The sequence below is a fragment of the Notolabrus celidotus genome, chromosome 9, assembly GCF_009762535.1.
Source record: "Notolabrus celidotus isolate fNotCel1 chromosome 9, fNotCel1.pri, whole genome shotgun sequence".
Lineage (NCBI taxonomy): Eukaryota > Metazoa > Chordata > Actinopteri > Labriformes > Labridae > Notolabrus > Notolabrus celidotus.
Window position 1 is genome coordinate 16,276,682 of NC_048280.1, and position 17,708 is coordinate 16,294,389.

General features: G+C 39.1%; 1 protein-coding gene across 3 annotated transcripts in view; it reads right to left on the reverse strand.

Moving 5' to 3' along the window:
• The window catches only part of trim36 (tripartite motif containing 36), a 30,755-nt gene continuing 13,047 nt past the window's right edge, over positions 1-17,708 (reverse strand). For all 3 annotated transcript variants that reach the window (XM_034691206.1, XM_034691207.1, XM_034691208.1), the window contains 8 exons: positions 17,177-17,314; positions 16,891-17,006; positions 14,586-14,707; positions 8,139-8,256; positions 7,830-8,029; positions 5,321-5,504; positions 4,755-4,868; positions 1-3,308 (listed from right to left, as the gene is read on the reverse strand). In XM_034691206.1, coding sequence (XP_034547097.1) covers positions 2,939-3,308; positions 4,755-4,868; positions 5,321-5,504; positions 7,830-8,029; positions 8,139-8,256; positions 14,586-14,707; positions 16,891-17,006; positions 17,177-17,314 — 1,362 coding nt within the window. In that variant the 3' untranslated portion in view covers positions 1-2,938. The remainder of the gene's footprint in view (positions 3,309-4,754; positions 4,869-5,320; positions 5,505-7,829; positions 8,030-8,138; positions 8,257-14,585; positions 14,708-16,890; positions 17,007-17,176; positions 17,315-17,708) is intronic.

Sequence of the window (17,708 nt, forward strand, 5' to 3'; positions counted from 1 at the left end):
TAGATTTAAAAACACATTAGTTTTATTTATTGAAACCCCACACAGCAAAGAAAGTGTAGCATTTCCAGGAATCGGAGCAAAAACAATAACTCCACATCTTTACTGCACATACAGACACCCACCACATACACACCACATCCAAATCCTCTGGAGAAAACACACAGGGACAAATGCACTGTCACTTATTAAGAGTTCAGAAACAATGAGTGTTACTGAGAAACAAAATCACAAATTAAGTAGTGTTTAAATCTCACTCATTATCAGGAAAAGCTCATTTAAATCCACAAAGTAAAGTATAAACAAACTGCAGTGCAAGTTGTCTTTCCAGGCTTGTCTAAACTTCTACTCTACTGCCTGTTCAATAATATTGCACCCACACATTTATCATACACACCTGCAGAGCCAAACATTTGCTGACATGCTACAGATTTTTAAAGTGCTAGCTTGGAATTAAATTGAAAGCCAGCCTGCTGAATATTTGGTTCTAAATTCATGGCTGAAAAGCAGGCTGGGATGATTTTTTAATTTGAGATCAGATGGGATTATGAGATTGCATGCCTTTTATCAGATTATTTTTACTACATACAACTGTGCTGTGACCCCAAGTGTAACAAAAGAATCAAAGAAAACCAAACAGAAAGCGAAACATTCAGCTGTTTGTTCTGTAAAAAACAGGAATACATTCTAAATGCATAGAGGTGCTTTAAAGATGTTGAAACAGTCAGTTTAAGATACAGGTATGTGAGCTTTAAGGATAGAAGTGAAAAAAATTACCAACACGTGAGACAAACATGCAAACAGTCACAAAATCCAATAGCTCATTTCAAAAGACGTTACTGCACAGCTAGATGTAAGAGCATGAATTTTTAAATGTTTTGAACCCTAAAAAAATCCCACAATGTGTCCCATCGAACATGATTAGCCAAAACAAACACCACAAAAAAAAGATGAAGAAAAGGTTGTTAGTACCGTTTGAAAAACCCTGACAAAAGGCAGCTGAACAGGGTTACAAGTTTACAGTTATATTTCACCAATAGCGATACACATCTTTTAAGTCTACAAGCAAACACTGACTGTTAACATAAACGTTTAAGATGTACTGAATTTCTCTGAAAATGATATACTCTAGATTCATGTGTACTGTACATGGGACTTGAATCAGACATTTGGAAAGTTCAGCTTATTATCTGACATTAAAGAGAAGGCAGAGATGTTGAACTTAATTGTTACGGATAAAAAACTGCAACTCAAACAAAAGTTGTTTCTGCGAGGAAAGGTACAGTAGTTAAGGTTTTCCAGGCCTGACGGATAGAGGTAGGTAGCATCGGCCCCAATCACAGGACCAGAAACCTGAGAAAACACACATCTATTACCCTAACCCTCCAGAAATCAAACTATACGTGAATGTACAAACAAACCCAGGTGCAGGCACATATACAGTATATGTCTGTTAGAAAACAAATGTGGTCGCCTACCATCAGTCTGAATAATGTGCTCTTTCTTAAATATATGATCTACCTTGATCAGATCCAGTCAGTCACTAAGGTGTCTGTCCGACAGCCTGTTCACCTCTGACATGCTACACTTTATGTGTCTGCATTGCAAGTAAACTGTGGTTTAGATAGTAAAAAAAGTACAGAACAGTGTGTTTCGTGATAGCACTTGTCAAAGGAACCTGAATAAGTGTGTGTTACTTGTTGTCCAACTGTCTATAGGCAGCTTGGACACACAGATGGGTTTTGCACTTAAGTAAGCACCAGAACCAACACACTTTGGCTGTAAGTGACTCTGCAGCCGTCAAAATGATGTTGACTGCAAGTAAACGGTGTTGTGGTACCCAGCTGGTTGAATGATGTTCAAAGTCACATTCAGTGCTGTGCAAACAGTGAGAGGCTTTAGAAATCAGTAACGTGTCCTGGATTCATGATTGTGTTAGTGAAGGGTGAAAGTTAATGAGAAAGTGAGAGAAAGACATCATGTGTTCATTTTGTCTTTATCATTACTGAGTTGTGATCAAAAGGTGATTGTGAGTTGTATCATGTGCGATGCTCTTTTACATAATGTTGTGCAAAAACAGCTGAACAAAACGGTGAAAAGGAGGAAGAGTAGTGCTTCTTGTGATAAAGTGAAGATTAAATAAGTAACAAGTCATGATGAAGACTATATAGCAGTTACAACTTGAACACCAGTGTTTGTGATTATACTCCAACTACAGTAAAAACTCACATACAGTATTTATGCTGATAATTATTTCTATAATGCTTGTGCAATGACACCAACATCTGCCTGCTCGAGCAAACTAAGTGAGCCATTTCCTAAAAAAAAAGGCACAGAGGCGCTAGCTCCGCAGTAGCTACAAGGCTCTCAGGTCCTCCAAGATTACACGTTAACCTATGCTGCTACGTTTAGACAGTTACAAAGAAGAGCCAAAAAACAAATGGATTACTTAATTTATGCACACCAAATTATTTCTAAATGTATACCTGGCAAAAGAGGAAGTGTCACTGTAAGCTCCAAGGCATTTCATGTTAAAACAATTAAGATTTTAAGTAGCTGCAGGCTAACTTTGCAGCCATTTCCACTACATAAACAGCTGATAATAGCTGGTAATTAAAAGCAGGTAAATACAATTAACTGATACAGAGACTTTGGTAGGTAGAGAAGTCTTTTCACATACCACAGACTATCTGCTTTGTATATAGACACCAACATTTAGTGTCAGGCTCTTTTGTGTGGATTGTACCTTAAACATGCTAACTCAAGATCCCATTTTCACAATTAGGACCAAACACCCTGATCACACCGGTCTCATTGTACATTAAGAATAACAGTTTGCACTGTACTCCATTACCCTGTCCATAAAAACAACTCTTCACAGATCATGCCAAAGACTTAACAGATGCACAAATCCTAGTGCATCATCGTACTCAGTCTCTCCTCAAAAAGTCAGCCTCTTAGCCGTGATAAACTCCTCCAGCTGCACCTTGCCACTGCCCATGAGGCCAAAAGCTGGAAACATTGTTCCCGAGCACTCTACCTGCCTCTCATAAAGGCACCTCATGGTGTCAGCGTCGTAAAAATACACACGACATGCATCGTAATCGAGGCATACACCCAAACGCTGTGGCATGGGTAGCACACGGTTGCCAGGGTCGTTTGATGCTGCGCTTGCTGAGGAAACAGAGGAAGATGAAGAGGCTTTGGGGATGAAGAGTTTGCCCATGCCCAGGGTGAGGAGAGTGAAGGGCTGGGACAGCTCGTAGCATGCGTCCTCGCTGCCGCTGTCATGCCCACTGTCATGGTCATACCTGGGACAAGAAAGGGAGAGGGGTTACAAGGGATACAGAGGTAATTAAACTTAAGTCTGAAACGAAGCTAGTAGAGAAGTGGAATGATGATGTGCCCAAGTTCATAAATGTCAGAAAAATATATATATGTGTCAGAAGTGTTGGGGCTACAACAAATTATTACTTTGATTTTAAATTTATCTATAGAATAAAGAGATTTTTTGGGAGAAAAGGCCTATAATAGTAGCTTTCTTATGTCTCATCTTATTTGTTTATATTTGATTTCTTTAGCTAAAACCATAGACTGTATAAAGTATGGACGTAGTATCCGTGACGTCACCCATCTGTCCCTAAACGCTGTTTGGAAGCCAATCGACGGAGTAAGCCATATTGGAAATGCGGAACTCAACCAGGAATAGTGTGACGTAAAGGGGAGGAGTTTGAGCCTCCTAGCCAACAGCTGTGCGTTCCTGACCGGGAGTTAAGTCAGCCATGTCCTTATTTGGGCGAAAACTCATAATCTTAATATCTTCTGAATCGGCATATTAGAAAAAAATTCACCCCCCGTACAGTGTGTGCTGATGGAGAAATTAGCTAGGTAGAGCCAAGCCATTTTTTTAACCAGGCTGTAAACATGTTTATTAATGCTGCAAAGATCGTCATTTTTGAATTGGCGTTTATGTGGTTTCTGGTGTTTCTTCAGCCAGCCTCAAGCAGAGTCTCGATGAATTGCAGATTATAACAGTTCCGCATGGGCTTAATAGTTTGAGACTGGAGGTTGCCGCTTGGCTAAAACAAAAGAATTGTCAAATATCAACAATCTGTTTTAGTTGTACCAGTAACATCCTAGTCATTCACTGATTGCTCAATAATCTCCAAGATCTATTTTCATTCAACTGACAAATCCTGTCATTCCCTATAGCTATGTTTGAGACAGATCCAGACATGAAGGAATTTAGAAAAGGCATGCCATTTTGTTAATTGTGACAAAATGTGTAAAGAACAATCCAGTATTACCTGTACGTAGCTTTTCCTCTTAAATAAGGTTTCTTTTACAGCATGAATTATGCATACTCAGCTTTCAAATGAGTACAGTAGCCGAATGCTGCCTGTGTTAATCACCCTGCATGCATTATGGAATAAATATCACAGAACTGAGATTAATTTATGTTAATAATGTGTTCCTTTACATGCTTCTACGTGAGCTTATCCAGTGAGAAAGGCAGGCTTTGTCTGCGAGTAAGCTCTTTATGAGTTTAGACCGACTCTCTTACATCACAGGATTAAATACAACTCAAACACTCTTAGCGCTGTTGAACGGTTGTTGCTCTCGTGTGCAAAAGTCAGGCATGTAAAAAATGAAGATGAATGGAATTTGTGCTCCTGGTTTGCCATGTGTCAACGGACTGTGGCTGGATTGTTGACAATAGCTGTGTGTTGTGTACGTTGACATATGGCTGCACTCACCTTGGGCTGCTGGTATCTCTGGGATTGTGAAACCATTCAATCAGCTTTGAGTCAGAGGCCACTCCAACTTTAACCATGTAGGAGTACGGTTCCACCTTTAAGGCCCAGTAGTGCCTGCAAAACAACCATTACAAGGAATGAAAATTAGGATGCTAAAATGAGTTTTCTTAGTTACTTGCAATTGTGTTCTCATGGTAATTAATGACTCAGCACTCTCTGAACTAAGGCTGATAGAGATAGTCGGAAATTTTAAATCATCTATGTCCCTAATTTCTTAGCTCACAAATAAAGCTCCATCTTTGCTCCATCTCTTAAATATTTTATATCATGTCTGGAGGCGATACTGATAATAACAGACAGAGAAAGATACCACCATAGTCTGTGTTATCATTTTAATTAGATTAAACCTTTAATGGCTAATGTGTGTGCAGCTCATACCTTTTGATTTTAAAGTACATCCTTTAATAAGGCTCACTCTTTTACAGATATTTATTCTGTAGCATAAAGTAAGCATCCGGATATATCCTCGTGGAAAAAAGTCCCAGTGTTGTGAGTAATTGGCTTACCTTCCCTGAGTGATGCCCGTGTCCCCAATAATGTAGTCCAGACCGATGTAGCTACCCGTCTGCACGCGATCTGCAGCGAGGAGGAAAGCCATGCCGGCTACGTTCTCCACAGTGTCCCGTCTCTTGTTAAGGATGAGGCGCTCTGTACTGAAGCCACACTTATCACTGAACAGGAAACCAAAAGCTGTATGTGATGGGAGAGAGAGAATGTGACAGTGGATTAAAAAAACAAGAGGACAAATTGTCAGAAACGAGGACAAAACGAAGAAAAATAGAAAACTTTAGTTTCAAAAGATAACAGGTTTTGTGAAGGCATGCAACACTGGTGGATTATTTCCTTCGTGGACAGGCTTGGAACTGGGTAGTTGACATGAGCTGACACATGAGGGCGCCATAGCACAACCATAAAGACTTACTCAAGCCCTGCTTGCTGTGATCATTACACCAAGATGAATTAAGTCCCTATGAAACTCCTCATTACTAACGTGCAGCTGCCATTTCTCCTCCTCATCTGGATGCATTTTAACACATTCTATGAATAGTTTATGGGCCAAAGGCCACCATTACCATAATCCAGGAGACATATAGGCTGACATGATTATGCCTGTTCACTCAACCATCCCAGGAAATCTGAGACGCATACTGGGGAAGACCAGTTCATTTGCATGTGTCTGGGGAAGCCTTTGCACTAACTAGGCCATGATAATGATAACAGTATAAGCCTGCCTACAGGGTGACCAGACAGCAATGCTGCAGTTTTATCTGATGTTATGTGGTCTGGATGCAGCTCTAGAGACAGGCTAAACTGGATGACTATAAGTAATACTAAAGCATGAGCATTTTCAAAAAGTTAATTCGACTGGCTAAATGTTATGCATTATTGGCACAGGTAAGTTGTACATTACTGGAGAAGTAATGCATTGCAGATCAGACTAACCAGTTTTGGCTCACACAAGTTCTGTTCATAAAATGTACTGCCTTTGCTTTACCATTCATGCAAATGTTGTCTTTGAAATCAGTTTCCTGTTTTTAAAAAAAACCTGACAACTACATCCATGTTGCAACAGAGCATATAACACTGAATTGTTTCTGTCATTTAATTCATTATCAAAGAAAAAATGGGTCAGACATAATTGAAGCAGCATGAAGTTGGTCCCAAAGCATCTTCATTTTAATTTCACATCCAATTAAGAAGTAGACCAAGATATTTATAGTTATTCAATAGCATGTTAATACGAACTAAGCAGCATCAGGGACGGAGAAATGTTTCACCCAACACCAGCATTTTGAAAGTTTGAAAAATATCAATACTAATAAATGAGGACAAGCAAAAAATAAAGAGCTTGCATGTTGTGATGTCGTAATAATTTGTCATATTTAGCAGTGAGTGTGTGAGTGTTACGATTGTGTATGTTCTTTCCTCTATATTTCACCCTGGCCTGAAATTTCACCTCATTACTGACGCACAGTGAATCCATCCACTCAGTCTTACACGAACCAGAGCGCACAGGAATGTGGAAGCTCCAATCACAACACAAATGATGAAGCTTGTGCATGACAAAAATATCAGATTAAGGAACTATGTTTCATGTATGCACGTAGGCAACTGCCCAACTCTGGGAAAGAAAGAAATGTGTCAAATTCAAGAGACAGGAAACTACCTCACACTTTTAAAACTGCTGTCTGTGTTATCTTTTCTAGCAGTCAAAAAGAGACCATTAGGATTGCCAAGTAGAACATAAATCAAAGAGATACAGTCCCTCACTGAGAGTAAACAATTTGGATTCAAGTTCAGCAGATGGTTGGGAATGATGATGGTTTTTAATGAATTCCACCTTGGCTCTGTCAGGCGAGTTACAAATGCCAGCAACAAATGCACCTGCAGGTTCCTTTTCCAAGCTGTCGCACTGTTGAACACTCTCCACTCCCACACATTCAGACAAAGGCTATATTGGTTTCAACAATCTGACACACATAAGCCATTACCATGGCGATGAACAAAAACACCATTGTGCTTCAATACCTTAATTGAGCATGTGCAGGAGAATTCAAATTTTAAAAACAAAAGCATCCGTTATCTGATAATCTTTCTAAAAAAAAAAACAGCGTTCAGTGCAGGACACTCAGACGTGCTCTGAGAAGTAAAAAGGATAGAGGAGCTTAGCTGTTGCCTTGGCCAAAAAGAGGCCCTACAACAGGAGCTGAATCTACCAGCGTAGCTTAATCCTGTACATAAAAACAATTGATTAAAAAGTGCAACAAAAATAGAACCTCTCTAATTCAACTGAGCTTGAGCCAATTTTATGCCACGTCGTTTCACATCATTCACAATTTCAGGATTTCAAATGACATCCTAAAATTCCCATGCTTATATATCTAACATTGTTTTCCTTCTGCTACTCACAGCCCTCTGAAGACTCAGAGGAACAAAAAGAAAAAGGGGGAATTTAGGGACTTAGGCAGCAGAGATCTTATAAGTCTTTATAGTAAAACAATATTTTGCACTTACCAGGTGCGGGTGGAGTGTGGAAGGAAACTTCAGGGCTGTAGGGGCTGAACATGGAGTTCCTGCAGCTTCGTACTCTAAAGGCGTACTGGCTGTCGGGCTCCAGGTCACACACCACAGTGCTGGAACCATACACCTTGTCTGTGGACCTCCAGGCACCACTGTCCTCACCGTCCACCTGCGACTGGTTCGGACCCCAGAGTCTGAAAAAAGAAAAGGATTCAAGTTAAGAAATGAGGTGTGTTTTTTGTTTTTTTTGGTTACAATAAAACACTTTTCTGTTGTTTTGTCTCATTGTTTGCCGTCACCCACCTGCGGTATTCCAGCAGTTGGTGATCTGTGGGTGAGTGGTCATCAGACAGCCTCCAGCAGATTGAGGCCTCGTTGTAGACTTTGCTGTTGGACAAGTCAATTAGAGGAGGGTCCGGAACTGGAAAGAGAAGAAGAAAGAAACCGGTTAGTTAAAGCTCCTGTAAGGAGTTTATAGCTTGTTATGAAACAGACTGTAAGTCATGTGAAAGCATTAGTATTGATTTCAAAAGCAAACAAAACCATAAGCGAAGAGACTATCCTACACAGATTCAGTCTGCAACCACTGCCATTAGGAAGGTTTTGAATGAGGCTATTGACGAAACAATGTCTAATTTTTAATTGTCTGCAACAACGAGTGATAACTTTCACTGTTAAAGAAAGTAAGATGGGGTTTTTCATCAAAAAATACTACTCACTAATGAACTGAACAAGATTGAAAGAGATAAAATCTACCACTGTCCGCAGAGAAACAGTCAAGGCAAGTGAACAAACCACAGAACACTGAACCATCACTCCACGAGATGACAGGTATTGGGTCTTCAAATATAGTGTGTCAGCCTTAATCTACAACATTTGAACATATTGCACATTACGGTGGTGGTGGTGATTAGCAAGATGTGACAGACCTCACACATAAACAGGAAAACCTAATACCAACACGAGGAAATCTCTTGCTCCTTAATCATGTTTAGTAACGTCCTGCTGTTCAATAACTCTGGTGTAAGCAAAATCAGCAGGGTGAGTGTGGCAAAGATTAGATTTGTCAGGATCAGGACTACCCTTTCAGGACAATGTACAAGACTGTCTTGCATAATGGAGCCCGCTAAGAGGTTTTCACATGGACTCACTGCCAGGAAAAGCACTCTCTAAACTCTCCCACCAACACCATCAACACCACCTCTTTTCTTCTCTTCCTCCATATCTTTACCATGGCCTCTCCTGACCCCTTCACACCACTTTCCCCTCTTCCTGAACCACTTCCTTTATCACATTTTATTGTCTCCTCTTGGTGGTTGTTAACTTTTCCTGTAATGCATCAAGCTGTCTATCTCTGATGTTTCATATATCAACACTCTAACAGCACTGTTTCCCATTAGTCCCCTCTTATGTATCAATGGCAGCCACTGTAATGATTCTGTTCACATACCCTCTCTTCTCTTTTTCTCGCTGCATACAGCTCACTATTCTGCAGGAACAGAATCACTCTACTGTAACCATGTAGGTCACTGTCTTTTTCCCTCTCTACACACTTGACCCATTCTCCCTGTGAGAACTATTCCCCCTAATCTACTTTGCAATATTTCCTCTTCTTGCTCTGACCTTCTTTTTCCAAATTCCTCTAATTGGGATGGTCTTTTCTAAAGAACTTTTCCCCTAAAGACAGATTCCCCTCTGGCTGACTGGTGTCATAACTGCAGCAGAGCCTTCTGAGCCTCCAAAGTCACTCGGTTAATCCCCGATCTCAAAAGTCCTCTTTTTTTGCCAGGCACACGAGCTTCTTCACAAGCGCGTGTCCTCTTATAGACCTGTGCACATTCATTGAGAACTACATCATAATGTCCCTAATACACTGCAAACATAATATAAAGAGAGGTATTTTATCTTCAGTTTACATGCTTGAGCTTAACATTTTGATAGAAGAATTGAGGAAAATCAGTACTAAAGATGATCCTTTAACCCTCCTGATGTGTTGCGGGTCAAATTGACCCATTTTAAAGTTCAAAAATCTAAAAAGAAATAAATTAAACAAACATCTAAGTAATGTAAAACTACTGCATTCATATTTAGGTCTTTCTAATGTATGTTCATAAAAAGTTTTAACATGGATTTTAATGAAAAACGAGTGAGTTATCCTCATTGAACCATGATCTGTGAGAATTAAAGAACACCATTGCACTAAATATTGATTTAAAAGGTTCGTAATGGAGTTAATAATGACATTAAAATAATGTTTATTGGGATTTTTGTTTTTTTTGGGGGGGGGGGGGGGGGGGGGGGGTTCGACACTTTAAGATAAATAACAAGAACATTATTGCTGTTCCTGAGAAACAAACATAACAAGAGGGTTAAATAAACTAGAAATCAAAACGAGCCTGTAACTGTAACAACACATTTACAGCTACATCTGCCCCATGAAGCACTGCGGTTAAAATCCGATACAGGCATTCTTTAGGACAAACTAACCAACAAGATTTTTTCACTTGTTTCCAACAGATGGACCAACAGGCAAAATCAAGCAGTCACGGGCAGTCAGCCATCTATCACAGCAGGCAGCAGGCACCAGAGTTCAGCGACTGAAAAAAAGCACTATTGATCACGTACGGTAAAGGCTGCGGCTAGACAGACAGCAGCTATGCCAAGCTGCACTGCAGGGAACCGCTTTGTCTCGTGTCTGTTTTAGATTCACTGCTCCCTCTTATAGTCCACTCACATAAATCTGTGAGGAGTGAACTTCACTGTGCTGTTATATCTTAAAGATTTAAGATTAAAACTCAGACTTTAAAGTGAAAACATTTAAGAGAAATTGTCATTGCCAAATCAAAGTTTCCTCTAAATGTCAGGCTGAAAAGTCTTTTCGTGTGCTCTTGAGAAAAAGAGCATAGGGTTAACAGTAGAGAACACAGGGACAAGCTATAAGCAATTAACACTTGAACACAACAAATAAACCAAAAAAGTAAAACTTGAACCAATAATATCATCAAATCAGCCTTCAGTTCTGTGAGTAATATGAATGCGTTTCTGGTTTCTTATATAATGGATGCACTCTACAAAAGCTTTCAGGCACCATCCTGAGACACTATAGTGGTTCCTCCCGCTGCATCGTCTGCCAAGATTTAAATTAAATTACTGCAGGGTAGAAATGTCTGAACAGCTTCTTTTCTCCCTTAGAGCTTAGAACAAGAGCTCCAGCAACTCCCTGTGGCCACTTACATAAAAGGACACATTAATATGACCGCCACTCATTGTACATGCAACACTTCACAAGAAGTATACAGCAATTAATCTTTTAGGGTATATTTCATACAAAAGTCCATTTCCTCTTGTAGAAAATATTTGAGTTAGTGTTTATATCCAGAAAGAAAAGTGCAGATTAAACAATGGAACTCTAAAAAATTTTGGGATTAACAAATATTATATTTTTCACTCTTTAAGACAGGGGTTCCCAAAGTGTGGGTCGTGACCCCTTGGGGGGGTCATGAAACACAAATGGGGGGGTCGTGAGATGTCCTCCAGTAGGTTATTATTTCTTTAAGTGATCTGAAAATAGTAAATTTGACCAATTATAGTAAAAAATATCGACAAAAATGGTAGCTAACCTTGAAATAAAAGCTCGAAAATAGATAATGTAATGAGTTTTCTGCCTTTCTTTTTGCCTGATGACTCCTAAGTTTAGGGTTAGTGAACAGTTAATTATCAAAAGCATCAGTAGCAGTAGGTTAATTCATAACAGCACAGGAAACACAGCCACATGCTCATATAGGTAGGCTAATTTTCCTCAGACCAGCTAAATGAAGCCTCATTAAATCACTTTGAGGGACAGTGGGGGTCACAAGACTTTGGCACCTATATTTTGGGGGTTGCGGACTGAAAAGTTTGGAAACCCCTGCTCTAAGACACTTTGTGTTTGATGTACTTCATTTTTACTTATCAGTAGTATTAATGTCTCTAAATTGTAAATGACAAATACCTCAAAAAAAATTTTGTTGTTGATTTTTTGCAAAACTTCAAAAACAGTCATTCATTTCCTCCAACAACATTTAGGAAAATAAATGGAAAACTGTCTTTGCATAGTTCTTGTTTCATGTCTCGGATTCTTCCTCTTTCTCATATCTTTTTTGTAAACTAAGCCCCTTGAATTTCTGCTATTTCAGCAACTTTTCAACATTTTCACACTCAGAGATCACATTCTGTAAAGCCCAACTTTTCAGAGACATTTCTTTCCAAGTTTGGGCTTGTAGCAAAAAGCCTATTATCTCTTGGTAAATATCCAAAGCTCTTGAACAACAAGTCTTTAACACATGCTCTTTATCAAGTTATCTCAGCTTTAGTCAACTATTTCATCAGTTGTTGACTCATGCAGTACGTGGACCATAAGTTCAGACAGAGCCAACTGTAGCCTGAGACAGATCTCACATCTTATCAGCCAAGAGTCACAACCTCCTTTTCCTTAAAGCTTTGTTTGTCACCTGCAGAGACACCTCTCTGTTGTTTAGAAGCACCAACTTGTCCGACACGTTTAATTCTGGTGCAGGATGAATACTTTTTGATTGCTTCTGTCTTGAAGCACAGCTGCTACTCAAATCCAAACAACTCACTATGTACTGTTACTGACCACATATTGCTCCTTTTCCAGGGTGCCCCCAAACCTCAGGTAGCAGCCAGCTGTCTCATGCTTACAACAGCTAAAGGAGCAGTCATAACTAAGTGTCACTATCTGGGACAATGACTCACTGATGCACGTAATGTTGACAAGCTAGACTCCAGCCACACTAACGGCGTTTGAAACAAGCCTCAGCCAACCGCAGCCAAACGCCATGAGCCATCGCTCTGGCATATTGAGTCTGTCTCATCAAGTCCTTTCATCATGCAGTCACAGCATGAATATGAGCGCAGTGGAACCAGCGCCACAATCTGCTTAAGTTAATACGATAACATTCAGTTCACTTGCACTTAATGGTAGTGTACCAGGCAGACTTCTCCAAGTATAGTTTATAGGTATCATTTTTAGCATTTCTGAACAACATCCTAATCTGATGATGCCTAACAAAGTTTTCACAGAGTCTTACAGCCTGCAATATTTCATCTGCTTTATGTTACATGTTAAAGAGTGTCACCTTGTTAGGCACTGACTTAACCTCTGACCTTATAGGTTATTAGTAACACATCCATAGTTAGTCCATTTTCTGCAGCTTGCTCATTTATCTGTAAACTTTTGAGCTTTGTTATTGGAAACATTTATTGATCATTTGCTTCTATGTTAGATATTTTGAATCTGACATTTTTTCTTTCCTTTTCAGAAATCTTTCTACCCTGAAATGCTCCTTTGATGCTCCAAAAATCCTCCTACAATAAGTTTCACATTTCTGCGTTGACAGTTAAGTACTTTGCTTTAATATAATCAGACACATGCCATGTTTAATTGTTTGTTTTGCCTCTATCTCTGTCACCAATTTTAATGAAAAGTGAATTATGTTACATAATTTTCATAGAGAATTTTCTGATTCCCATGGCAGCTTTTCATAAAATAAGCCTTTCTTATTCAGCAGACCAGAAAAGAAGCTTCACAGAGCGGTAAAATCCACTGCGGGTGTTTCCAGGATTGTTGATCTAATTCAGGTTTTCACAAGTGACCTCTGAACTTTTAACACAACACTGTTCACAGGGCTGTTCATGTGATGGACAGGTAATGACAAATAATGGGTTTTACTAAGTTAGTTTAGAAGGGGAAAACATTGTGTGTGTTACTTGCACTTTTCACCATGTCAAAGTTCTTTGTCAGCACTTTTTTTCTGTGCTCTAGATCTGTTATTTCCAAGGGCTTAAGGGTGTAATTAATGCTTGGCAAGCGTATGAACAGTTGAAATAGGTGACTACAAGTAAAGAACAAATGGTTGCAATAGTCAGCACAAACAAATAGATTAAAAGTTGAAAAGTGCACTTGAAGAAATGGTGGAATACTTAGCTCAAAGAATTAGTAGTTAGCCGAAGTATCAACATCAAAGGGCTGAAATGGTTATCTAAGTGTCACAGTTAAAACATTTGGCTATAAAAATTGCTGAAAAGGTTTACCAATTCTTTACATTTTCACTCCAACTGTGTAGCTGTGTATAGAAAATATTATTTTTGTATCCACTGAGAAATAAGTGAAGGCAAGCATATGGGTTCATCATGCTCACAAAGTTAGAAAACTTTGATCACTGAGAATCAAATACTGGAAATAGTTTGATTGGTTTAGGTAGGGGGAGGGTGTCATTTATCAGTAAAGCAGATAAACTCAAATGTGAACAACATCACCAATAAGTCGCTTGTGGTAAATGTTCCAGACTATTATCCGCTGTATTCACACATCAGCTCACCCTGACTTCATGCAAACTTTGTATTATGGGGCTGCCAGGAAAATAATGTGTTAAATCAGGGTGAACAAATGTGGCCTTTTGTGTTCCCACATGCAGCCAACCAGGGTAATGAGGGGAATTTTAAGTGCAGTGCATGTGTGAAGGGGTTATGATTTGTGTAAACATGAAATGCACACAATGTATGCTAACAGAGACCAATTTTGGACTGATGTCCCAAAAATTATTGACCAGAATGCAAATTTATTGTGATTCATAACTGGAAGTAACTCTCATTTAGGTTTAGAATCAAATAGAGGAAAAAAAACATGCTTGCTTTTCCTTGCTACAATAACTAGTGTATGTAGAGATATAACATAAAATGGAGATGTACCTCCACCAAAGCACATCTCTTTGAGCAGATTTTCTTCTCTGGAGGTGTCGAGCACAAACTCATCAAAGCAGGGGTCAGCTGAGGGGTGGAAAGTCCGCAGAGACTCTGTGGCCCTCTGGATCCTGAAAACATAACAGACAGATACAATATGATTCAATCTTTATTGATGGATACTTCAATGTACTCACATCAAATTACTTAAAGTTCACCAATCATACAACAGCAGATGGCCTTTTCCTATAAATGATATCAGGTATGTTACACTGTAATTTCAACTTTAAATCAGCACTGTACCCTGGGGAATTATTTTTCCTTATTAAAAGTAGAGTAATAAAAAACAGGTGTCTTTCAAAAGAAGGAGACTGTAAAAGAACACAGTATCATGCTTCTGAGAGTGAAAAGGTTTAGTGATTATCTAAAGCTTTTAATGAAGATCAATTAAAAGCTCAGAGCAGAAGACAACCCCAAGACTCTTCGGAGCTTTCACCGAACACTTTCCTTAATCACTCTGGAGATTAGTAAACTGTGCACGTGGCTTGGTGGGCTTCTGACACACTCCAGTCACCCAAACATATAATCAGATTGATGCTCACAACACACAGGTGCAGCTTAACAAATTTAAATATTGTGGAAAAGTTCATTTTTTTCATAATCTAGTTCGCTAAGGTAAATCTCTGATATTATCTGACGGAAGTTTGATCCCTGGAAATACGTTTTAATGTGCTGGTTTTATCACGGGCATCTGGATCTGCGATTTGACAGTTGTTGTTGACAGAAGTTTGAGGCTGATGAGACAGGGAGCTGATCAAAACTGCAAAAACGGGGCAGCCATGGTGAGATTGCTGAAGATGTCATCTGCGGCTGATGAGGCTGTGAAATATGCATGATATTTAAAATGGACAGCAAATGTGTGTTGCAGTAGTATTGGATAGATGTGGCCAGGTGATGAGAAAGCTGATGACTTCAGAAAACAGGAGTGTTGTCATCCCTGTTGCATGTGCACGTTTTGCTACCACACTTTCCCCTTCCAGTCAACTTTCCATTGATATCCTTTGATACAGCTTCCTTTTAAAACAGCCAGCCTGTTCAATAATGACCTTCAGTGGCTTACCCTCTTTGTGGAGGGTGTTGTGGAGGATGTTGTGGAGGGTGTTGTGGAGGGTGTTGTGGAGGGTGTTGTGGAGGGTGTTGTAGATCTTATTCTGAACAACCGTCAAGTCAGCAGCCTCCCCCATGAGTGTGGTGGTGTGTACTGAACTAGGCCGAGAGATACAAGGTATTTATACTGTTTGATTAGTGATATTCTCACTCAAAACGAATATTCTAAATTTTGAGGTATTTGTTTGTATATTTTTTTAGTTGTAGGCCATAATTATCAAAAATAAGATTGAAAAACACATTTTAGTTCTCATGTAAGGAATCTAGAATATATTCATTTTTTATTTCCACTCCAATATAGCTGAAGAAAAATATGAACTTCTTCACAATATTAATTTTTTTTAGCTGCACCTGGTAAAGAAAACCCCCACTAATTACATCCACTGGGAAACAAGAAGGCATCAATGAATATTAACTTTCTGTGAGCTGACTTCAATCTATAACTGTTGATCTTGTTTTACGAACAGCTTCTGTTTTGGGATAAGAATATCTGGTTAGCATAAATAAGCTGCTTGATCAAGTATTTGAAAGTTTACTGCAGTACACAGTCAAAACATTGGTGGGGAAATTTGCAAATAATTCATTATTTTAGGCCCGGCTTAATTTTCTTTTATCAGGCTTATGAAGGGAAACTTCAATGGGAGTAAAAAGCTTGAGCTACTAAAGTCATTGCTATAAATTGTTGCAATTCCACCCCCATAGTTGTAAATTATTTTATCTTCCAATTAACTAAATCCTTTAACTAATTTCTTATCACAGCTCTAAATGTCTGTATTGATATCATTAGCACAGTGCCAGAGATTTCTACACATTAGAGCATTGTTCACGGATAGATACTGTCTTAAGTATAATCCTCCAAGATAAATGTTGTTCAATAAACCTCTGTGCCATCTGAGGCCTCAGAGAGAATGCACTCTTTATGCTTTAAAACTTAATGTGTCCTTGTCACATGCGACATAACAGCTGAAACTGTCATATAAATTAAGAAAGTTGCATAATTTAAACTTAGTAAAACAATCAATACCATTGAATGCCTTGCCTCATACCCATCTGCCAAAATGTCTGACATTTTCTTGGTAACATTGATCAGTACAGAACTTTTGTCATCATTTGAAGTGTAAATTTGCTGAGTATCTCCCAGCTCTACCTTGTGTGTAGCTGCTTCGCTGTCTGTACAAAGCAGGACTGATCCGTCTCTTTCAGCACCTCCTGAGCGTAGCCCACTAGACCGCTGTTCTCCAGCATGCCCTGGTACTCCTCCACCTAGGACAAATTATGACTGTTATTAAAAATGGTGGATCTATATTTAACAGATACTATAACAGAGTGAATTTCCATTAAAGAAAGGAAGCTACTTCTGCGGTTAAGAATATGATGGGTAAATAGTGCATATGTGTTTTTGAAAGATTGCCAACTAAAATGGCGTTTTATACCTGGGCCTTAAGCTGTCCAAGGCGTCGATTTCTGGACTGTTCAATGGATTGTAACATCTCCGACTTCCTCTCCTGCAGGGTCTCAAAGAGACGCTCAAAGTGTTCATTAGCTTGGCGTTCTGCAAGCTGTCCATTTTCCTGTGTAAGAGAAGATTGTTTTGTCTTGGCTTTATTCGAATTAAACAAACTCATTGTATCATCAGCTGTGGTAAATCTTTGGTTTAACAAAAGGTGGATACAAACCTCCACTGTACTTTAAGCAATATTCAAACAAGGTGAAGCCTAACAGGTCACATCACATAACTTCAGTATATAGGGACAAAGATAAAGGGACCACAAAAATTCATAAAACAAGAAAGCAACCTTAAACCATGAGTCATATGTACTCTTTTTACAGAACATCAAAACTGTGGGAAGATTCACGTCACAGTTAAAGAGGAAGAAGGTCAGAGGCTGAAATGCAGACGTACGCATAAGGCAAATCCTGTGTTTCCCTGTTTGCGTGGTTTGCATACTGTTTGTTTAGGGACCT